General features: G+C 39.8%; 2 protein-coding genes across 8 annotated transcripts; both read right to left on the minus strand.

Moving 5' to 3' along the window:
* Window positions 1–211: 211 nt before the first annotated feature.
* On the minus strand, window positions 212–5,885 carry LOC108887163 (G-protein coupled receptor 4-like). 2 transcript variants are annotated; one of them, XM_018682418.2, is made up of 5 exons: window positions 4,945–5,885; window positions 4,284–4,520; window positions 2,268–3,812; window positions 600–664; window positions 212–280 (listed from the first exon to the last, which is right to left on the minus strand). In XM_018682418.2, the coding sequence occupies exons 1-3, from the start codon at window positions 5,023–5,025 to the stop codon at window positions 3,282–3,284; spliced, it is 849 nt and encodes a 282-aa protein (XP_018537934.1). In that variant the 5' UTR covers window positions 5,026–5,885; the 3' UTR covers window positions 212–280; window positions 600–664; window positions 2,268–3,281. The 2 variants fall into 2 exon arrangements, with proteins under 2 accessions (XP_018537934.1, XP_018537930.1); XM_018682414.2 differs by having other exon boundaries at window positions 4,284–4,697.
* Window positions 5,886–6,235: 350 nt separating this feature from the next.
* LOC108887164 (uncharacterized) lies at window positions 6,236–21,858 on the minus strand. 6 transcript variants are annotated; one of them, XM_018682423.2, is made up of 17 exons: window positions 21,525–21,858; window positions 16,750–16,828; window positions 14,985–15,093; window positions 14,693–14,808; window positions 13,822–14,202; window positions 13,674–13,733; window positions 13,352–13,426; window positions 12,579–12,727; window positions 12,126–12,176; window positions 11,954–11,992; window positions 11,217–11,411; window positions 10,915–11,052; window positions 10,608–10,704; window positions 10,391–10,506; window positions 10,078–10,251; window positions 9,331–9,420; window positions 6,236–9,084 (listed from the first exon to the last, which is right to left on the minus strand). In XM_018682423.2, exons 3-17 carry the CDS (start codon window positions 15,089–15,091, stop codon window positions 8,968–8,970), a joined length of 1,905 nt encoding a protein of 634 aa, XP_018537939.1. In that variant the 5' UTR covers window positions 15,092–15,093; window positions 16,750–16,828; window positions 21,525–21,858; the 3' UTR covers window positions 6,236–8,967. The 6 variants fall into 6 exon arrangements, with proteins under 6 accessions (XP_018537939.1, XP_018537938.1, XP_018537937.1 ...); XM_018682422.2 differs by having other exon boundaries at window positions 16,750–16,873; XM_018682421.2 differs by lacking the exon at window positions 16,750–16,828.
* Window positions 21,859–24,751: the final 2,893 nt, after the last annotated feature.

The following is a 24,751-nucleotide window of genomic DNA, read 5'->3' on the forward strand; positions in this document are numbered from 1 at the left end:
AAAAGCACAGTTTCTGGGTATTGAACTTCACTAAATCTATAAAGAAACCAGAGTGTGGACTAACAACTAACTAAGACAGAAGAAGCTGCTCTAATTATCGGTTGGTTCAAAAGATGAGATGATCTTGTCAGATTCTCTTGTGGTGTAAGGTGTTTAAGAGTGATTTTACCCTCTTGTGTTGGACCGTTGATGTAAAGCTGTTTGTGAATTACCTGGAAGCCTCTGTCCTGAACTACTCCTTTGTACAAGGACTCTGCGATCGTAGATGAAGTGGTGACACCTGGAGGAAATAAAAAGATAAATAAGGGAAAAGTTCAATACACTATTAATCACTGGAGGAATCATATATATTACTGTGAACTGCATAATAAAAACTTTTACCTAAGTAAATTTTAAAATCAGGGTTTTAACTTGTGGTATTTTTAATCAGTCTATAGGCAGAAAATTAACAATTTATAGACATGATTAATTTGTTATTATTATATTCAACACTAAACTCATTAAATACCAAGGATTTAAACAATAACACTGTTACTAACATTAATAATTCAGCTCATCAACACATATTTTCAGACGGATTAAATCCTTAGGACACATACCTGTTTTGGTTTGTGAGGTGAGAGCTGGTGTTTCTGTCCAGGCTGCAGCAGCTGAACCAGTAAACCTGGAAAACAAGTACAACACAAATAAACAACATAATTAATAAAACTAGTTCACCTCCAAAACCTGAACAGTGTAGAAGAACACAATACTGACAGCTAAATACTGGAACCTTGATGATCATCCTTTGAGTTTTGAGCTAAATAAATTGGGGCTGAAACGATTACTATAGATAATCGACGGTGTCGACTATAATAATTCGTCAACACAGAGTTTTAGGGTCGACATGTCTATAAAACCATAAAACTGGAGAGTTTGTAAGAGGAACCATGTTTACTTGTTACTGCAATGCACTACAGGAGGTGCTGGGGTAGTATCACTTCCATTGAATGTAATGACTATTACTGATGCAACGTGACACCCCCTATTTTAAACAGGTGTCTGCAGTTTCCCGACATGGTTAACACAACCACAGCGCGTTGGTTAAGCTAATAGCCAATTGTTGTTAAGAAACCCAAACGAGAGCTATCTGTATGTAGTCTAACTGGTTAGCTTGGCAGTTATCTTAAAATTTGGCAAATTCCTGTAAATTTTACTTGATAAGACAAGCCAGTCCCTCGACATTTTAGATTTCTGTCCAGTGAGATATTGAGTTTACAGTGATTTTACTGTTGTGAACATTACTGTTGCTGCTCTAGAAACATTTGGTTGTATTTAAACCATGACTCAACTCTACTCCTGTTCTGAATTTATGTATGAGCCGGACTGATAAGGGTCTAGATAATAAAGATAAAATCCCAATGATAACCATCCCTACAGCTGGTTAGAGGCTTCATCCTGGCTTCAGGCGGATGAGCAAATCACTCTCAAAAATGTGACGGACTACTTTATTTTCCCCCATATTAAAGTCTGGAGCCCTGAACAGGAATCTCAGCTCATACATTGTGACCTAAGACTTATGGAGGGCACGGGATTAAAATCTAGTTTTCAAGCTTGCATTTAACGTAAAACTGAGCTCAATAAAATCTCCAGTCACCACAAAGAAATTTCTCATCAATAATATACACAACATGGGATCAGTGGGCCACTATGGACAGATTACTGCTACAAAGACACACAAAACAACAAAAAGGCAAAAAACTGAGTCCCAAAATGATCACAATGAGATGCTTAACTGCCACACTGAAACACAAAATGGCCACAAAGAATCGTTAAATGACCTGGAATAAGTACAAAACTACAAAGACACAATACGATACAAAACAACCACAAAGAAGCCGAAGAAGACAAACAGCCAGCTAGAGGCGCAAAACGATGCAATACCACCACAAAAAGACACAAAATGATCACACTGACATCATCATCAGCCATAAACCATGACTTAAAATGACCAAACTGGAGCACAATATACAAAGCAGTAAAATGTCTACAAAGTTATTGTAAAGAGATGCAAATAGAGTTGTAAATACACAGACATCTAAACAGTTATCACCCTCCACAACTCACCAGGTCACAGAAACACAACCACTTATCCACGCAATATAAATGACTGAAAATGGAATTTTAAAGAATCATTGTATGGTAATGCTAATGCTAACGCTCGCAGCTAATGCAAGCGCTCTCCCATAACGTTAATGCTAACGCTAGCCGCTAACTGTTTGCCTTACCTTAGCTCCGCAGGTGTGTTCAGCGCCCAGTCTTACTCGTGTTCGACAAAAAACAGCACCAAAGTTTGTTTTAGCATCCGGACCTCTTCATTAACGGCAAAAAAGTAGTTCCATTGTTTGTTTTAGCATCCAGACCTCTCCGGTACCGACGTTTTTCACAGTACTAGCAAACAGAGTAAACGGTTCAACTATGATTTAAATCTGTTTTCCCTCTTGGTTTCCGCTTCTCTACGCTCCTCCCAGACGTTTGTGGCCAATGAACAGACACGTCGCGACCAATGACGACATACGTCAGCTAAAATTTGCAGAAAAACGCTGATTGGCCGGGCCATTCTGGTCCGCCTAGCAACCGCTTCTGATTGGTCTTAAAATTCACCGTAAAGACGGAGAGGAGCCTTAGATGTATTGTAAGATCTGGCGGAAAGACGCATTAACAGTGAACCTGAAGGTGAAACTACTTTATTTGTGTCTGTTTTCTGATTCTGATTCTTTATTTACTACTAAAGAAATGAGTGGACTTTGAGTAGGACTTTATTTAAATCAGTGATCCAAGCCATTAACACACACACAGCCACACGCTAAGTCAAATCTAAGTCATTCACTCTGTCACTTTTCCTTTCTGTTTATTTGTCCTAAATGTTTTTCAGGTTTGTGTTTTATTTGCAAGCTTAATAAAGAGAATCACAGAGAAGCTGTTTTATTAGTCTTGAAATCTGAAGTGAATTCAGTGTGTTAAAATATGGTGTTTTATTAAAGACTACCAGTTTATCAAATTACAAGGTTTAGAAAGAAAATCTTTTTGCTAGAAGTTAATTAATCAATAGTTTTGACCAGATATGTAGTGACCATATTTTGGCTTTGTCAGACAGATTTGTCCAGTTGTCCATGATAAGAATGAGAATATCGATGGGAATATTTCATGAACAATGAAATGTGGTTTATGCGGGATCTTGTATCAATAATCTTTTTGAAAGACCTTTCCAAGGTGGGGCTGATTTATGAATGGCGACATGATTACACCTTGCCATCATCTGGCTTCTTTGACACACTCCGCCCGCAGCACCTGCCATCCACTCGCTCCATCTTGGTAATGTAGAGGAGAGGCTCAATGCTGCAGCTCAGGTCCATGATGGAGAACACGCTGACGCTGATCTGGCACCGAAACGCCACAAACGAGTAGTACGATGCAAAGGGCATGAGTGCCACAGGTGGCAGGTAATTGACCACGATGATGGCCAGGATGATCAGCACCATTTTAAAGGCCTTCTTCTTCACCGGGTGCATCTCCTCCTTTCCCGCCACAGAGCGGCGGAGGACCCAGATGACGGAGATGTTGCAGAAGACCATGACTGCAAAGGCGAAGAGGATGACACCGCTGAAGATCTCGTTGACACTCATGACTCCCAGGATGCTTTTGGTGAGGCTGTAAGCCAGGATGGAACCCCAGACCACTACAGAAATGCCAATGCGGATCTTATTGTCACGGATACCTGTGAACACCACTGGGTGGACCACAGCCATATAGCGGTCCAGGCAGATACACACCTGCGGTAGCAAACCAGTAAAGCAATATGACGTTAAAATATACTTGAGTAGAAGTTTTAGTAGAAGGAATATCTGCTGGAGCGTGTTAAATCAAAATCAGCAGACTAGAATTTTAACTGATTTCTGGATAAATGCCACGACATCAGTCCAAAAACTCTCCAATTATTTGAACTGAACATTTCCCAGACATTGAATAATAAGGTTCATAGAGACAAAACTCAGAAAGTGTTCTCCTCTCAAAATAACTATATTTTCCCTATACCTATACACAAGGGTGTCACTGCATTTACTTTTGAGTGTCTCTTTCTCTGATTAATTAATGGAAATGTATCCCCAACTCTGGCTGTGATAGTCACACTATATTTGAACCCCACAGGGAGCGAAGCTGAGCCAAGTTAAATTGTGCTAAATTATTAAGATTAACATGTACAAATACAAATTTGGAGTTAAGTATGGAACACAGTAACTCACCAGAAAGAGTGGTGCTACATCTTTGATCCCATATGCGAACCTCTGAAAGTACCAGATACGACTGTCACTCAGCAGCAGCCGGTTGACCATCTCTATGGGCGTCATCAGGCAGAAGTAGGTGTCCAGGATGGCCAGGTTGAAGATGAAGATGTCAGAGGTGGAAGCGTCACTCTTCTTAGTGGCGATCTGCCAGATGACCAGGACGTTGCAGGGGGTACCCACTGCCAGGTTGAACACCTTGACGCCAAAGTAGAAAATGAAGCCGTAAGGGGCCACGACGCACACTGGGAATAGGTACCATGGTGGAGTTCCACCACTGCTACTGAGGGTGGTAAAGTTCACATAGAGGTTGGTGATGGGACTCAACGTGGTGTTAAACATTGTGGAGGAAAAGGCTGGTGCTGGAAGAAGAGGCTAGAATACAGCAAGAAAGAAAGCAGTCTAAAGGGTTAGTATAGATGATCCACATTTTATCTCTGTCACATAAAGTCTAAACCTTACAGTGAAAATCATAATTATGTCCTTTCTTATGATGATAAAAATAATTGGATCTGATGTAACAAAATGCTAAAATTATTATTTATTCTACAGTCACACATAGACATACAAAACACCTCACAGACTACACAGTGGAACCAGACATTACATCAGCCCATCTCACCTTAAAGGGGGTTGTTGGTGTCCTCCAGTCGTAGTGTGCTCCACCTACTGCAGGACTCTTCTGCATGTAGCACCAGATCATCAGGGCCAGGGGCTTTTAAAAACCATGCACGCTGATAACATTTCTGGATTGGGCCAGTCTGAGGAATATCAACTATTCCTTCTCAACGTTGCATCTGACCAAAGATATGATTGGGCGGTAATGCAATAGAGTTGCTACGATGTCTTCAGTGATTGGATGGTTTGGATACATAGACAGGGGTGTGTTTAAGTTGACTTTGGGTTGACATTGTGTTCACATAGAAGTAGAGTCACTGTTTTTTAAATTACCCTTTTTGTGGTGAGAATGCAGTTTCATACACACAAAGCAGTGTTCTGAGTTGTTGCATTATAAAGACATCAGTCTTATAGTTTCCCCAAGCCACTGTCCTGAGGTTACGTTTTCATTTTTTGCATTTATGGTTCATGTTGAGGTGTAAAAGTGTAAGCTGATCCCAGGTCTGATCTACAGAAGCTCTGCAGCAACATTCATCTCAGTGATGCAACTGCACACTGTTCAGTAAACAGGTGATGCAAGGTAAGCATAAATGAGAAATCTAATGCAAGATGTTACAGATGTGTCCAGAGTGTGTTAAGTGTTGAAAAAGAAAATCCCGGTTGGGAATACAAGCTTGCAAAGTCCCAACAAACACCCACTGTGATGTCTGTTTTGTAACATTTTCATTACATAACCAAGAATTTTCACATGATCACTTAGCTTGTCATGGGGAGTTCTACTCAGCCTGTAGAAACAGATGGACCTTGGACCTGAGGTGCTCAAATCAGCGTCCTTCATGACATCCAGATGTAAGGGAACAGCTGGACTGTAATCTGGATGGTGAATGGAAATACATTAACATTTCTCATATTGAGAAAAATTATGTTGTGTAACTGTATATTGTATACAGATACTCATACAATTACATCTGAGAATACTTTGAAGCAAAAATAAAAAACTGTGTTAGTTACTGAATGTCTGTATATGCTTGAATGCAAACCTGAAATTTGTTTAGATGTGTCTTTGATCTTAAATATTGGAAACTGGATGTTATTTTTAAATTTTGATAAGAACTCAGTTTAAAAGAAAGTGTAAGCTATTCACGCTGAACATAGGTCCAGAACAGGCACTTGGACTTTGACCATTTAGAAATGTAGTAGTTATACTATATTGTCAAAGTATATGTGAACGCACTTTTTTATAAGCATGTTTTCAGCAATCAACAAAACAGGACAATAAATGCAATAACAAAAAATATATTACAATGTTTTATTTGATAAATCAAACATCCCAGTTTGGCTTACACGTAGGCATTGGTAGTCAAATACCCTATAGAACTCCTTAGGCTGTATCTGATAAAAATCAGGAGAAATGTATGTAAGGAGAAAAAAAAATTAGAAGTAATGGCATTAAACCTCTAAATGTATTGTTTAAGTTGTCTTTTCATCAGATGTACATGGAGAGGATGAACTTGATTAACTCTGATAAGCATTAGCGTTGTTCTCCTTGTTGCTCGTATGGCTTTACACACAGGAATTGCAGAGTCTGAATGTGTGTGTTTAGGAGAGAGCATATACACACAAAGGTACCAGCATTAGGACTGTACAGGCTGTTCAACAGCTTTCAAATATGCAAACAATTATTTCGTCTTGTTTTGGTAAAATATGTGAAAGAAAATCTTTTTCTCTCCAAATCTAGGAGACATTATACATTATATACACATTGTACTGTGTACCATGTACAATAATACACATTTGACCTGATCTGCATCTCAAAAACCAATCAAGATTCAATTCAATGTATTAAATAAAAGTGCTTCTACCAGGAGGATGTCCCACAGATTCCTACATGCTGCAAATCATAATTCACGGTTATACATAATCAAAGTTTTAAAGGACAAATTGTAAATAAAAAATCCTTGTACGAAATACAATCACCAGTTTAAATACAAAAAGCAATGCACTATGATTATTAACTCATGTTACCAGCACAAATTATATCAAAATGTTTCGGTCTACTCTTCAAAAGAAAATAGTCAGTTAGTAGTTTATTAGGTACACTTATCTCTAACTAATGCAGTCTAATAAATCCTCCTTCATGAAGGTTATAATGTTCTGTAATGTTCTATAATGTGCTTCAGAGAGGTGTTGTTTCTTTTGTACGGCCTTTTTGGACAATGTATTCCCTGATGCAGTTGAACTGTTCACCCCACTTACACCAGTGAAGGTAGGCTTAAGATCTGTGTGTAACGCTGTACTGTTCCCAGTAAACTGCCAACTGACTGTTCATCCTTTATCAAATACTGTAGATAATTCCTATGTATAATTTTGTACATCTCTAAGACTAGTTTATATTTAATAAAGGAAATCAGTGAGAAATGGTGGATTATACCTGGATTCACCTCTAGTGCACTTCATAATAAGAACAAATATTTTCTACACCAAACAACAAAGAACAAACAAAAAATACATGGGAAATGACTGAACACTGTCGTGCACACATCTGTCGTGTGCAGCTTTGTCGTTGTGTGAACAGGTATTTAGAGATTTTGAATAGTAAACTGATGATTTTACACCTGTCTAGCATGTTGAGAAGTAATTAAACAGTACTGTCAAGCCGAACCTATTAAAAAAGAACACATGAACTCAAAAATGAATATTCTCATTTTACAAATAAATAAAACCTTTCTTTCCTGGTTGAGTAGCTCATACAAAATCTAAGTGTTATGTACAGGGAAGCAGAAACACATCATGGAGTCAACATGACGCCTTTCAAAGAGGTTAGAGAGAGAGGTTTTCAAGTATTCAAGTACTGGTAATAAAACCTAAATTGATGAGTCAAATCTTGCTAAAATAGAAAACAAAAGAAACACTATGACGCTGCATATTTGCCTTTCAAATTTACCAACAACAAACAATACTGATTGGCAACAAAGATATTAAATACTGAAGTTTGAGCTGCAATGATTAACTGATTAGTTGATAACCATAAAATTAATAGCCAACTACTCTGATAAACAAATTATATACTTTTTTTAAGCAGAGATGTCAAAAAGTTGACCGTTCCAGCTTCTCAAATTAAAGGATTTGATACTTTTCTTTGTTGTGCATGACAGTAAACTGAATATCTTTGGGTTTGAAAAGACATGCAGATGTCACTCAAAGCTCTGGGAAATTTTAAAGGGCATTTTGACTTTTTTTTGACAATTAATGGAGAATATACTTGGCATATCGGATTAGAAAATAATTGTTAATTACAGCTCAAATCAAAATTTATTTACTGCCCAAAAACGGACTGAGCAATTTAGAAAAAAGCTTTTCTAACTTTGTTAATGTCACTTCACTTATGTGTTGTGGCAGAAAGCTCTGATGCTGCTGGTTCAAATCCCAGGACCATCTGTTTAAATCTGGGTCAGTAAAGTGAATGAGAAACTCCTCCCCTCCTTTCATTCATTTAAGTACCATGGAGGACTGTGTTTAACACTCAACTGCTCCAGTGAAGCTTCTCATTGGCAAAATATAAAGAAATATGTTTTACTGGGGATCTCCCAGGTGGGATTGTGCGCTGTATGAATGTGAGGCAGGAAATACCTGATAAATAGCAATCATAATCAATAATAACAAAAATGTTTAAATTATTTTGTGGCACGCTCATATGACTGAAAGCATAAAGTTTCCAGAACTCTATACTCCCAAATGGTTTTACTAGGCAGACTTTTGGTTCTTCATTCTGTTCAACTGTGCACTTTAAAATGTGCATAAAAAACCTCCTATTATTTCTGTCACTTTAATATTAAGCAGTCCAAAGCACAGCAAGACTAGCTGACACACAGGAGTGACATTAGTCAACTCCGAACATTTTTTCAGTAGCATTTGGCCTGAAAACACATCAGATCACCAATTTGAATTTTACTTTTAAAGAAAGCGTACGCTACAAATGTACGTTCTGATATGTTGGAATGAGCCGTCACTTTGCAGTCAGAGGATCTCATGTGGAGGCGATCTTTCCGTGCACACGGAAGCGGTACAGACACGTGTATTCAACATGGCCCCAGTTACTGAGGACACGCAGCTCCACAACTCTATAAACCTCGTCACTGGGGTTCTGCAAGAGGGCACAGGAGGAAAGAAGAGAAAGAGAGAGGGAGAGAAGAATAAAATAAAGAGAGACATAACATGTAAGAGTGGAGAGATGAACAGACAAGAGAAATAGATGAGTGTATGCTGACATTCAACACACACCGACCTCACACTATAGATATATAATATAGAACAGAAAGTAGTTAGTTCATGTTCTGTCTTTCTGTAAATACCATAGTGTCACTTTCTAGATTTGTTAGTTTGAACTTACAGGCAGCTTAAATGTCTGTGTCGACTCTCCATTCTCATCGTAGGTGAATGTGCCCAGCAGTGTTCCTTCTTCTGTGTCGTTTTTCATTCCCTGGCAAAGAGAAAGAGAAATTATACTGTCAGAGTGCTGACTGTTCAGAATCAGAACTGGAAAGCTACTACATGTGACTGCCACAGGACTTCTTATAATGGATAATGACAGCTTTACATTTCAGTCAGAATTATTTCGACTAAAACAAAAAGCAGCAGACTTGGAGTTTCATAAACTTCTGAATTTACAATTTTGTATTAATAACAACAACAACTGTAAAATGTATTTCTATTCAGCAGGCTACAGACTATTTTCTTATAACTTTGTAACCTATATTTTCCCAACTCATGTCAAACAGTTTTACAAGTGTTTTTACAAATGCAAGTGCCAAACAAGTCCAGGTTTTCCTAAATGTTACATGGCACATTAAAAATATACTCCTAGAAATCAAGATGAGAAAAATCCAAATCTACAGCCTTCAAAGCTTTGGCAGCAGTCGTGTTTGGACTAATACCAATGTCACTTTCTAAAGCTGCTCCTATCTGATGTCAGCATTATTCCAACTTTTAAGTGAATCAATTAATTAAACAGTCAACGCAGCAGTGATATGTTCGTGAATAGTGTCTTGTCAAAATATTCTGGAGCAGAGACAAATTACTTCAAATGTAGTCATTTACTTAAAATGCTATACTGCATTTCTGTGCTCAGAGCACTCACATAGACTTCAAAGTCTTTGGGCGCGGAGTCGATGCGGCCAGTGGGAGAGTTGTAGCGTGGCAGGTGGTCCAGCGTCACATGAGTTATCCTCACAGGGTGGGAAAGAGAGATGACAAGAGTTCCCTGGACACCGTGAAATGCCCAACACTTCCCTGGTAGCAGTACTGGATAACCCTGAGAGGGAGGGAGGGAAGACAGTCAGAAAAAATTAAACTGGTAATCATCTTTACTTTTAACTAAAGACAGAAGAGACTAACAGCGGAGTGAAGAAGAAAGGAGATGCAAAGAACAGTCAGGGAAGTGGTCATTATACCTGAATAACAGTGCGTGGGCTTTCAGATGGGTACCAAAGAGGGAAACCAAACAGGGTCACGCATGCAGAACGAATACGATACGTCTCCGAACACCTGGTACTGATCACACTGGCACCTACACACAGACACACAATGGAAAACAGGTAGACTGAGCTGACAGAGGTGAAATAAGTATTTCAGTATTTCTAGCTTCAGTGACATGAAGATGTTTCTGACCTTGAGTCTCCAGGGCAAAGTCGGCCATTTTGTCAGCCATTGGATGCATAAAGTCTGTGCTGCTTCCTTTGTCACCAAGCCTGAGTACATCCTGCTCCTGATTGACATATGCCAAAATATACAAACACAAACACATTTAAATGTAGTCAGATCATACAAAACAGAAATGTAATCCAAAACCAAAGGAAATCAATGGAGTCCAGGAAATAAGCCTCACAATAAAAGACTTTCATGCACTGTGATTCTGTTCATATGGGTAGAGCTGGTAAGTAGTCTTAGAGACTGTCCACAGTATCTCTGTACCTACCTTGATGCGGTCAGTGAGCCACTTCTCCATGACCTGTTGAAGCTCTGGGGTTAGATGGTTGTGGACAGGGGCAGTGTTGGTGTCAGGAGAGGGGGCTGGAGGAGGCATCAGCTGGATGGATGACAACTCCTGGGACAGCTACAAGAAAGAGGCAGTCACATTACAGTCACACAGTCTCAAGGAAACGGGTCAGCAGGCGAGAAGATAACAAGAACAGAAGAGAGGATTAATGCATGTGCCTGTCTTTCCACTTCAAAAATCCTGAGTCTGTCACTTGAGACCATGTCTACCAGTACTGTTACCTTGGCATTCTGGGCCTCCAAAGCTTGGATCCTGAGGCTGAGGCTGGCAGCAGTAGAGCGGCTGTCTGTCTGATAATCCGCCATCTGCCTGCCCAGCCCAGCAACCTCCTGCTCCAGACGCAGCCGACTGTCCGAGTCCACAGCCTGTAGCCTAGCTTTCATACCCTGAATGTCCAGATTTATTTGCTCCTTCATCTGAGAGAGAAAGATGTGGTAGAGTAGATTGTAGGTCACATGAAAAAGTAGTCCCTGCATTAAAGGTAAATTTCTACCACCAACTTTATGAGCTAGAACTTCCTATTAAATTACACAGACAGATTTACCCTGAACCAAGGACTGCTGATATGTTTTACCCCTGATCAGCATTGCTCAGTACTGGCTGTGATGTGCACCTGTGTGCTTGTGATTATACCAATTTCTGTGTGTAAAGAATCCTTACATGTTGCAACTCAAGAATATTTGTCAAATTCTAAATTTACACAGAACAAAATATATACAGTGACCCAGAAGAAAATATTAAGAAGCAAAATCATGAATCAGCCTGTGTGCTCTGCAGTTCTCCATTGTTACCACTAGATGTTACTGTAGCACAGCTTACTTTTTATCTTCACCTCCATCCTGACCTCATCAGACAAGACATTTCACTGCCCACAGAGCAAGTTTGCTAAATACAAGTAATGAGTAAATGAATGAAAGAAGACACATGGTACAACAGAGAGAAACAGATGGAAACAGACCTGGGAAAGAAGCTGTTCTTGCTTCAGCTGCAGCTCCAACTGCAACCAAACACACACACACACACACACGAGTTATACAGGCAAGAAATTGACATAGATCAACATATGACCATTTGATATGTTAAGCTGGCTTGCTTTATATGTACAAGATTTCTGATGACCTGCTTCTTACCAAAACATGCCGCAGTTTTGCCTCTACAGCAGCAGACATAACAGCTGGATCCTAGTGGGACAAAAGGTCTCTTAATACTACTGAGGTAACTGAAAAAGACCCCAAAATGTTCACGCCAAAATGCCCAAGTATATAAAACTCTGTATAAGAAACATAGTTGTTTATTTGTGCTTTAGTATGGTCTTCCTACATATTCTGTCAGTGTAATAGCTGTTTTAATTATTAATTATGTCTGTCCCAAATGTGGACTAGGGACTAGTCTACTAGTCTACAACTACATTGTTCAAAGAGTCTGGGAAACACATACTTGATACAACAGGGATGAAGTCTGAGAGGATCTGAATTCCTCAGCAGCTAAGCTGAAATTACTTCATGAGGCTAGGAAATGTTTGCATGTGCACACGCACACATACATGACCAGTGACATGCAGATGATCTGCATTTGATGCCTACCACCACAGGTGCATGATGAATGATGTTGGGTTGAGGTTTAGGACTGGCAGGGATAACAGGTTGACTCTGAGGTTTTGTCTGGGACGGGGTCTTTGTGACACTCATGCGGGAGATGAAAGAGGTCAATAAGGGAAGGAGAAACCAAATACCTGGAGAAAACAGGAGGAATGGTGCCTTAAAACCAGTAGAAACACAGATGCAGTCTGTACAAAGTAAACATCGCCTGACTCCACGAACCTTCTAACATCAAAGATCCTGACAGCTGAAACTGGTACTGACATTTACTGTGACTCATTCAATCACACCAAGATGGGGATGTGCGGAGAAAAACTCACCACACAGGCACACGGCCCATGCAAAGCTGCTGTGCAAATCAAATGAGCACATTTTGGAGCAGACAGTACCACGTCTGCTAACCAACTTCCTGGGGGAAACCCCGAGTAATACAAATCTGTCTCCAGCAAAGTAGGTGTGGTAGGATTTCATTATCGCTCTACAAAGTGCTACTTTTTGAAAATGTAATTATTATACACAAATATAAACAAAGCTAGAAAGAAATCATCAAAAGAAATCTTGCAAGTTTGTGAATGTCACATTAAACATATCCTGGTCAGTGAAATTCCTTTAAATGCTCTCTCTCTAGCAAAGAAACATGGAAAACAATATTTTAACAATTAATGCACAGCACAACCAAATACTCCACACGTCCTAGGGAGTGATGATTTGTCTGGATGATATTAAAACTTGAATGTGTTAAAATATATGTTACTTACATAGAAGAATAAGGAGGAGGAGGAGAAACAGACCACAAGCCTTCTTCATGCGACTGCTGAATGGAGCATTAGCTGCTGCAACAAGAAGAAAAGTTGATTTGCAGGGATTTTGATAAGCTGAAGCCAAGTCATATGCAAAGATTGTGAAAACACAAATCTACAGGCACGTGAAAGCTGAATGTATGTGAACATGTGACAATGTGAAGACACTAAATCTACTTAACAGCGCCAGGGAAACAGGCACAAGAATGAGTTTACTGTACACATCTTCATACACATGCAAGTATACACAACTTAAAAGCATACATATACAAAAACATACCTAAAGCTGCCAGATGCATTACTTTTGACTGTGCTGCAACAGCCATTAATGAGGCTGAGTCTGCAAAAACATATGAAACAATGAGATGATTATATTGTCAAGCACATACCCAAATAAAATACAAACACAGATACACTTTGGTTCTCACCCATCAGTCTGAAGAAGGCTCCACTGATTTTGTCTCTGTACCCAGAGCTGGGAGCACCGCTGCTACTGCTCATTCTTCTGGTACTGCTGGGGGCAACTATGGGCTTCCTGTAAGTACCCTCAGAGGACGAGTACCCCGAGCTGTCCACTGCACTCTGACTCAGCTCCTTGTGGTTGGGCCTCAGGTGTAATCCTGGCCTGCTGGAGCTGCAGAGCCCAGCGTATGGGCTCTTCTCTGGAGGTACTGAGGGGCAGCATGTGGGCGTCTGACTCCGGGCTGATGATGGGGTCAGGGCAGGCCGAGGGGTGGCTGTGGTGGAAACATAGGGTACGGTCCTCATGATCGGCTCGGTTTCGCTGGCCAAGGGAGAGGGACTCAGGCCTGAGAGGCAGACGGAGACCAGGACAAGGTGACACAAAAATAAACAGTCAGCTTTCATCATGTATTACTTCATTACAGGATAAGTTGACCTCTTTAAGCCTGTTAATATTTTCAGCTTGAAAAACAAAATCTTTGGTTGAACTAGTCACAAGGTCCCAGTAACGACCTAAACTGTTTTGGAACCACTTCTTTAATCTATAAAATATTGGAAAATAATTTTACAAATATGCAGTCTTATACAGCCCACTGTGACTTTGGTTGTTTTGTGAAACCAACAATCCAATACTCAAAATTAAAAATAAAACAGAGAAAAGCAGCAAATCCTCACACTTGACAGGCTAGAACAAATAGTTTCAGTACTGCTCTGAAATGTCCCTGAAACACACAGTCTCCAACCCTGTTTCATTCATGCTATAATTATTACTTTTTAACTGGCAGGAAACTATCTCATCATTGCTGTTGAGCAGAAGAGATGTTGTGCTTTATTTACCAACAGTCTGGCCTGCAGTGACCGGTGTATTGGGGCTGGGTGAACTAGCATTGCTGTTGGCTCTGCTGGATGTACGGGAGCCGGCCTTGCGGGTCCCTGCCTTCTTCTTGAAAACCCTTAAGAAAATGAACAATGCAACACAGACACACATGCAGGAAGAGAAAGGGACATTAGAGAAAAAAAACAAAGATTGCTTAACACTAGAGTTTGCAAATCAGACTTGCTAAACAGAATCCAAGCTTCAGATGAGCACACACACACACACAACACACACACACATACAGTTACGTACTTGACAGGGTTTTCACGGTAGGATATGTTTGTCACACTACTTGAGTCTGATTCTTCATCTGAATTGTAGTAGCCGCCGGACACCAGGCGAGAACTCCTACGAGACATGACTGAAAGACACAGACAGAAAAACAATAAAACATGATTTATCAGTGTTTTACAGAAGGTTCTTCCTTAAACTGAACAATGCCTCTGATCAGTACACGCTGGCAAAAAGTGTAGAAGTGTAGAATCTGGAGCAGCTGCAGTAACGGTAGTGGTGATTACTACTTTAAAGGTGAGGTGGCTCTAACAGTAGTCATTTATTAGTTTAAGCAGTTGCAGTATTAGCAGTAGTTTAAGTAGTAAAAAGAGTGGCAGTGATAGTAGTGGTAGCAGTTGATGTAGCAGTGATAATACTGTAGTAACACCAGCCACTGACAGATGCTCTCTTGGTTAATCTCAGCCACCTGTAATCCAACTAATCTACAGGGGCTGCTCTGTTGCTCAAACAGTCACTGAGATTTACAGAGCATACATAAAAAAACACAAAAATCCAAACACACAAACGCATGCATTTCAACTCACAAGCTTTGAGAACAAAGACAGACATTGTTAGCATGCTACGGCACAAAGTGGTACAAAACAATGCTGCAGAATGACAAAAACACACACGACACACACAAATGTAGCATACCTTAACTGACCCAGCATATTTAAAGTGCAGGAAAATAACAGTTTAACAGCGAGTGAGTAGACGACCAGAGTGGAGAGAATGACCTGACTTCACTGGCTTTTTCATTGATCATGTTTAGTAGAAAGTATCTGCCACTTTAACTTTCAGAAACTCTACCATCACAAAGATTATGTAACAGGCATCTTAAGCTGAGCAATCTGATTGGTCAAAGATGTGTTCTTACAGTGCTGATAATTAGCATAAACCGCAGCTCACAAGCTTAACTGCTTGCGGTGCTAACTCCTCTGAGAAGTAATGTTTCATGTTTATCCCTGTTTGTAGAAGGAAAACACATCTGACAAAGATAATTACTAAACAGAAAAAAAGTGTGAAGGCATCATTTACATCATTTACAGGTAACAGGCAGATATTTCACCATGTCAATCTTTCCAAAATAAGTACAATATGCTGTATATTTTCACTCATTATGGTAAATGTAACTGGCCTCAGCCTGAAGTCAACAGGTACTTGTAAGTAATCCATGTTTATATTACTATTTCAAGACTGCAGAGAGCCCAAGTATTGATTAACTGACTCCAAGTCAACTGTCTGTATTACTGAAGGTCACTGATCAGTTCACGTGACAAGCTTCAGATATACCTCTCTGACATCCATGTGGAAGAAACAGGTGAAAGCAAATGACAAGAAATATGCTCTGATTTGAAGCTAATTCTAATGTGTTGGCTGGCTAGGTTGCATATCATCATCACATTGTGACATCGGGGAGCACACACCGATTCATCATCAGGAAGAGATGTAACATTTCTGCTTTAGTTCTCCATTTAATAAAACAAGACTTCAGGGACAAAGTGGCTGTTTAATGAATGTTAATTGAATGTTCAAAACTATGAATGATTAATCTAGTCACAGCACAGGGAGTTAATCTGTTCTATGATAACTACCTCTGCTTACTTGACTCCAAACATCAGAAACTCCACTAACCTTTAGATTCTGCGGTGTTATCAAGTCTTGTAACTTTACAGTATATCCTACATCCTGCTGTACCCTCTCTCCCATAAAAATAAACACCTGTAGTCTTGGTAGAACTAACCTGATGAAAGTCTGAACTAGCCTTCTGGTATAGTTGGCCGGGGACAGGATTACAGCCGTGCAGTAACTAGCTCATGCTGCTGAAAAGGGCGGCAGAAGACGACAGAAAGGGAAGCTGTGGCTGTCTGTACCAAACAGATATAGACAGGAAGTCAATGTGACAGTACACATGCACACAGAAACCTCCACTCCCAAAAAGGGAGAGGAGGTTTTCTATTTTTTTTCTATAGTTGATGATTACACTTGTCTTATGCACAGCTCAGATGTTTTTCTACCACAGTACACATGCGCAACAATATTACATTAACTGTCCACATCTTGTCCAGAATATATGAGGAGGATTTTTAATCTCAAACAGAAATTTGAGCTAACAGACTGATAAAAGAAAAAAAAAGAGGTCAGATCATCACCAAACTGTGGCGATGCTATAAACAGGCAATGATAGCAACAACACTCATGACTACGCCCAACAGCAGCCCACCACTCTGGTTGCCAACGCGAGACAGGCTCTCTCTGTTTACCGTAAATACACAAATAAAAACACACTGTCATCCTGAAACTACTTTTTCTGCAGCAGCTGCAAACAATCCATAACAGCGGTCTTGTTTTCCAAAACACATTTCTTCACACAGAAAAACAAAAAATTGATAAGAGAGTTATTAGCAGCTACTGTAGCTCTCTATTGTAAATATATGTATTTTTGTAACTCTCCTTTCCATGTCTATCAAACCACTAGGCTGTTTATGTAAATTGACTCTTGCATTTTTGATTTGCATATTAGCCTCTGATATCATGGAGCTCACTGACCACAGATTAATCTCTTTTATTATCTTTGGCGAGTTTGATTAACAAGGATTAAAAAAAAGAGGATGTGGCTACCAAACTGTGGATAGTGAGATGTTTATCACTGCCATCCGTCACACTACCTCAGATCTTAAAGATAGCACAAACAGTTAGTACAAAATGTAGTTATTTTTAAATTATAACATGCTCTGAAACCATTTTTCAGATCTGATCCTAAGCACAAAACAAACAAACAGCAACAAGGGTCACACATATTTTGACTCCACAGCAACAACAGCCGGTATCTGTAACTGAGCAAACAAATGCCTCCCTCTCACACAATTACAGTAACATTTCTTTCCTCATAGCACGTCAAGAGGCTTTAGCCAAGAGTGTAGAGAAGGGAGCAGTTTGTACTTTAATTCCCTCAAATCCTCCCTTCCACTTTAAATGGCATCTCAGAGAAGCCTAGCACAGCACTTTTCCCCTCCTCAACATACCAACCCCCACCTTATTCGAGCAGAGGACACCCATGCACAAAGCTATTTCTCCTCCTTTGCTTTCCTTGACAATTATTCCCACTTATATACTGTAGACATGTTTGATTGCACCACACAATTTTCCATAGCTGTACCCTCTTTGTTTCTGGTTAATCATCCCATCCACTTAAACTAGAGGAAAAAATTACAATTGCCCATTCATATTGTAAATTTGGAAATCTGTTTTTGTCTTGGAATGGGTTGCAAGACCATTTTAAGCCTTTCGATTTCAATTTCTAAAGGCTGAGGGCTAAGAAAGCACGTTTTGCCTTGGTCACTCTAGCAAAGCACAACTCTATGTGTCCTTGAGGAATGGTTCCTCCATGTGTATCAGAGCGGTCTGTAAAGCCACGAATAGGCATATCTCAGCAAAACAGGAGCATCCCCCAGCAAACAGAAGGAAACCAGGTCCAGGTCCTGTACAAGAAGCACTAACCCTTTAAAATCTAATTTCAACCATGTGACATTAAACTACACTTCCAGTGATTCCTGTGAAAAAATTAACTTACCAGCCTTAAACATGATGAATGGTAGCTGAGAGGCACATCACATCTGGCACTAACATTGCATGTCAGGTATTGCCAGTGATCTGCCCACAGGAAGTGACTTAGAAGCAAAACCCGAGAGTGAAACTGTCCTGAACAGCAGTGAGCTGCCTTAGCTACCTCTTTGGTATTTTACATTTACAGTATAAATCCTGTAAGGGGATGTAAAACTGGAGAAAACAACTGATACACGCACATATTGCATATGTACAAGCACGTGTGAGCTAGAGCTACAACTAACGGTTATCGATTAAACTGTCTATTATTTGGTAGTTAATTGTTTGGTCTATGAAACATCATATTATTTGACTAAAAACCAAATATATTCAGTTTACAATTACATAAAAACATAAAAAAGTTGTTCATCCTTACATTGAAGGAGATGGGAGCTTCACATTTTTGTTATTTTTGCTTTGAAAACAAATCAAATATCAAAATAGTTGCCAGGTACATTTCTGTCCATCAATTTATCAGTTGATGGAATCAGTTTATCTGCTAACTGTTTCAGCTGTAGTACGAGCCCAAAAAGCCACGAGCAGCGATCTAAACTGGATCAAAATCTGAGGGAGTAGAGGTCGGGATGTTGTGGTGGGGTTTGCTCAGGGCTGGGCAGGGCGGGGCGCTGTAGCTGGTCCAGAATCCTGACCACTGACACTGGCAGCGTTCACACAAAGAAGGAGAATGATATGGGAGAATAAGAGCAGATGCAATGAGAGAAAGAGGAGAGAAACAGCTATCAGATAGATTGAGACAAAGGCACTAGGGGGTGGAGAGAAAGGTAGAGAAAGACAGCAGGCAGCACAGCAAAGATGAAAGCCTGAATGGTGGACAAAGGGATAAAATGACAGAGGGGAGGAAAGACGAAACAGGGGAATGTGTGTGAGAAATTTTAGAGCGAAATCACAGGAGGGAAAATGTGTAAAACACTGTTGTGGGTTTACAAGCCAGCAAGGGAGTTTGAGTTTTCTCAATGAGTGGAAAAATCCAGAGAAAGAAGGAGAGATAAAGTGCAGGAATGAAAGGCTGCTGCAAAATAAAAAATGAAAAATGTGGGGAGGAGCTGGCAAACTAAGGAATTCCTGGAATCAATCTTCAAACCAACTAAACCAAACAGTTCAATAATGTGGCTAAGTTTAGGACAGTGCCAATGTAATATGACTCAGACATAAAGAGCAGATGAGTCATCTGCATGCACTTGCTTTAGACAAATTACCCCAAGGCCTTTGTAAAGTAAAAGAGGGGGGAGACACACTAACTACAGTCATTTAAGCTGAGCAGCTACCTAATAAGGTCTGTTTGTATCAACGTGAACCAGATGCTTGCACTGCATTCCCAGTCTCTCCTTCTACTTCCTTGCTCCTGCATGGATTTTCAGTAAGGCTTACAGTAGTGTTAGTTCCACAGCTGCAGAGCCTTTGTTGTCCAGGACCCTCAGCTGTCTGATGCTCACAGACAGGCAAAATGTGCTCAAAACTCATTTTCATCTCACAACCTTCTTCTAAATGTGATCATTTCTTCTGTTTTAAATAACATTTCAATTAATTTCTTCTTTAACCAAATATTACTGCAATACCTTTACCTTAGTGCTATGAATTAGTTAATAAAATAAATATGCCTAAAATATTACAAAACAAGAAAGGGTATTTTTAATTTACTGCAATACTATTAGTTTAAACAGATAATGTTGCTGCTAGCTGCTTGTTGCACTGTATGTTGTAAATGCTGGATGTTTCTTAAGGTGTGTGTGTTATGTGTGGTGTATGTATTTCTGCAATTCTTTATTGTGTTTTGAGAGAAGCCATAGGAACATTTTCACTCAGATGTGCAATTTAGTCCGTTTCATCTTGTCTTATTTTACAATAGTTTTTAGACCCCTCAAGTTAAAGGGGCTACGTGTAACGAGTGGCCAACCACTGACTTCTTACTCCAAACAAATATTAAAACGAGCACTCTTTGGTACCCAAGTTCAGACTTGCCCAAGGATTACAAAAGAAACGTTTAAAGCTAACGCTGGTAGTTAAAATGTTTCACATTGCACAGGTCATATTCAGCCATTAGCCCTTTAAGACCAATTAGATGCACCTGGTAAGATTTAAACTAAGAAAACCTCTTCCCATACTAACTTACTGGTTAAATAAACATTTTCCACACACTTGCTGTACTGAAAATGGGAAACCTTTTTAAAACAAAACACCCATATAAGAAAAATACCCTCTGACCCCTGGTAGCGCCTGGATGCCCTTTGGGATCTCTTAACCTAGATAATCAAATTACAGAAAAAAGAATTGGCCATTGTTTGTTTAGTTGCAGCCTTGGTTTACCCTAGCTGTGCACCGTTACTTGTTAGGTGATCCTGACGTTAATACTACAGCATCTGATCTAATGGCACAGCATGGTCTTGTTTTGCTTTTGACAGACATAACATCGTTGGTGCAGTAAAAATACAGAAAAAAACCTTGTTGTACAGCATTCCTACGCGAGTTACACTGCCTTCTGGCTGGTTTGCTATTTAGTTTAGCTTCGTAAAACATGTTTAAGATAGTCGTTAATTTAGCTAATCTAGCTTTGAATCTATAGAAAAACCCACCTTCACAATACACTTCACGTTACTGGCTCCATGAACTGGTAACTGATGTATTAAACATTAATTTTAACACACAAGCAGCCACTAAAATTTGAAAGCAAATGTGAAATGCAACTAGTTGACATTAATAGTATCCACCAGGCTACATAAAATACGGTAGCCCATCAACGCAGCAGTCAATTAAGCGACAACAGCATCCTAAAGTAAACCGTGCAGAGATGTACACTGGACAATGACACACGAAAAGTCCGTGTTTTTATATTTAACGCTGACTGACTGCTGTTAAACATGAACTGGAGTCGTTAACTCAGCGTCCTTAACTTACCTCGTTATGTTGTGAGGTCTGTCGCAGTTGAACAAAAACACCACGCCGTCCAACCAAACAGCCAAGCGGTTGAACTAACTGTCAAATTCTCTGCCAGGAAACGATAGTCTTCTCCTCAGCCGCTCACGATCACCAAGAGCGGGTTAAAGCAGACACATGTCGCCTCCGTTCAACTCTCGACAAAGTCCCCAAAACAGCAACTTAATTACTGATGAATTTCCTTAAGTTAAGTATGGAGCTGGATGGCATGACTGTGGGCTGAGGCACCGAGACAGACGGACGCTTGTCGTGACAGCTCGGAGGTTTCCGCCGCTACTGTTGACAGTAGCAGAGTAAAGCTAGCAGAACGAGAGAAAGACTTCCGGTATTGATTTACAAAATAAAAGTTATTTCTTTTTTTTCCTTCTTCCTCTTCGGCTTATTATTATTATTATTATTATTATTATTATTATTATTATAACACAACATAAACATTTCTCTGGTCTGAGAAGATGAAAGCTTAACCTACAGCTATTTTATTTATTTATTTATTTATTTATTATTATTATTATTATTATTATTAGTAGTAGTAGTAGTATTATTAGACCTGATACATATGTTTAATTTTTTTTATATCAGTGCTCACAATTCGATCCTTTAAACATTTAAAACAAGTCTTTAGTTCAAGTAGCTCTGTTTATAATTTTAATGGTTCGCTTTTTAAATATGAAAATTAGATTTTATAATACTCGTATAACTGAATTTTGTTTGTTTTGTTTATTTTACTTAATTTTTGTTTGTTTGTTTCTTAACTGTAAAAGAAAGACATGCTCATCAGGAAATAGCGCATGGCAGAGCCCCCCCCCCACCACCACCACCTCAACACTTTTTTTTCTCTTGTACACGACCGAAGGAATGATGTTGTACATTGTGAAACTGTTTCCGGTCTGGTTCTAGCGGTTCAAGGAACAGTAGATCTGATAGTAACAAAACATAGGGCACCCTCTAGTGGTGATATATGTGGCCTCTATGAAACTTTCCACTCTTGCTGCCATTCAGGTCGTCTGACACACAGTGGAGCCACCTTACCACAGATAACAGCTGAACAGGCTCGATAGACTGCATGTCTGCTCTTCAAGCATAATTTAGCAATTTGCTGAACAGGACCAAAGTTAAGTCAGAGGTGAAAAAACATCCCACTATTTACTGTAATGTTTGAAAAAAAAAAACATTATTATTCAAATGACAGAATGAGAACTGAATCTAAATCTAATTAGGTCATCAAGTACAAAGGATGCTGCAGGGCTTTATTATCTAGAAACAAATTAAACAGCCAGACTGTCTGACAGGAGCGAGAGAGAGAAATGAAGGCACCACCAGCTACTACTAGTAGGCTACCAGTGAACAGGTGTTCATTGTTGTTATTCATTATTTTACATCTTGTCATCAAATGGTGTCAAATGTGCATAAATCCATGCCATTTGTATTAGTGAGGATAAGCTTAATAATAGTAACACATCTCTGTGTACTATAATGTAATACAATTCAATAGCAATACAAACCAATAGGAACTTAATGAAGTGTCATACTGAGTGTATGATAGAGTATCATGGATATAAAGAGTTAATCACACTTGAGAATCTTATTGATGAACAGTATCACCTCTATAAACCTTCTAATACATTTTTATTAATTGAAGAAAGAAAGTGACAACACCAGTGAAAAGTAACACAAGCACTCAAGATCAAACCTCTCAGAAAGAAAGGCCAGGTGTTGGAATTGTTCCTTCAGTCTGTCCGCCACATGTGAGAGACCAAAAACCACCCCGAAAACACAACAAAATGCTTTTAAGGGGAAACCCTCGGGGCTTTGGGTACGCTTTGCAGTATTGCAAGTAGCCCAAAATAAACCCATTCTGACCTTATCACTGGGCAGACAAGGTCCAGGCAGGGGGAGGGAAGGAGGGAGAGGGATAATTCTTTATTCCAACAGGTCATTTTAAGGGGGTGGGGTGGGGGGTGACGGGTATGTGGCTGGTATGTCCGGATTGTTCCATATTTGATAAATAATTTAAGAGGGTCTGGAGACTATCAGCAGCACAGGCAGGACCACTGACCCCCGAGCTTCACTGGCACAATGTGTGTGTATGTATTGTGCATGAACATGTGTGTTAGTGCATGTGTATTTACGCCCGTTGAACCCATTGTCTCTGAGTCTGTTATCATTATGCAGCAGTTTCCTCTGGCTGGGCTGAGAGAACGAGAGAGAGACAAAGAAATAAGAATACACTCAATTATCAGTTGCTCAACAATGAAGAGTCCATAAAGTTGACAAGCTCATCACTCTCGAGGCCATTCCACTGAATTTCAACAGAACATTTTTTATGCACCCTTTCATGTCTGCCATGTCCCTCCTCACACACACACACACACACACACACACACACACACACACACACACACACACACCCTGCTTATCTACCAAGCTGGTGCCCCAGACACAACCACAGTACGTAAACAAACAGCTGACATCATGGGCACACATGCACACACACACACACACGCACGCACACACACACACACACACTTTCCCATTTCTGGTCTGAAGTCACTGGGTTGGAATGTGATCAAAATAGAGTGAGAGTGAAATGTGTGTATGTGGAGGATGTTTGTTTTTGAGACCAAGACTGTGACGGGAGGGTGGGGTGGGTAAGAGGGACACAAACGGGGGCGGGAAGGTGGGGGCACACAGGGGGAGAGACGTGGAGGGTAAGAAAGAGTGAATTCTCTAAACAGACAGGGGGACACACCTATAGACAGTGACACACACTGCCCACACTCACAGACATACACACACACACACACTGTCTGAGTCATCACCAAGTCCCAGATTTGTTTGCCTTAAGGAGAACTTTTCCTATTCCATGTTACATACTGATGGTGTATATAGTATATACTCATTAATATACTATATAATTTTAAAAGTATTCAAAACATGGTAAATAGTATACCACCAAAAAATCAATATGCTAGCATTATCATAGTGAGCCTGTTAGCATGCTGAGCATTTAGCTCAAGACAATACTGTGCCTAGGCCTCCTCAGAACTGCTTATAAGTAGTAAGGAGCTGGGACATAGTTTTCTAGACAGAGCCGATAGTTAGATCAAGAAGAAATTGAGCAGTCATAGTAGAAGTAAATATTCTCAGCAGTGTTACATTGGTGGAAAAGAGTAAACAGAGCATTGACA

Source organism: Lates calcarifer, linkage group LG5 (assembly GCF_001640805.2).
Source record: "Lates calcarifer isolate ASB-BC8 linkage group LG5, TLL_Latcal_v3, whole genome shotgun sequence".
Lineage (NCBI taxonomy): Eukaryota > Metazoa > Chordata > Actinopteri > Centropomidae > Lates > Lates calcarifer.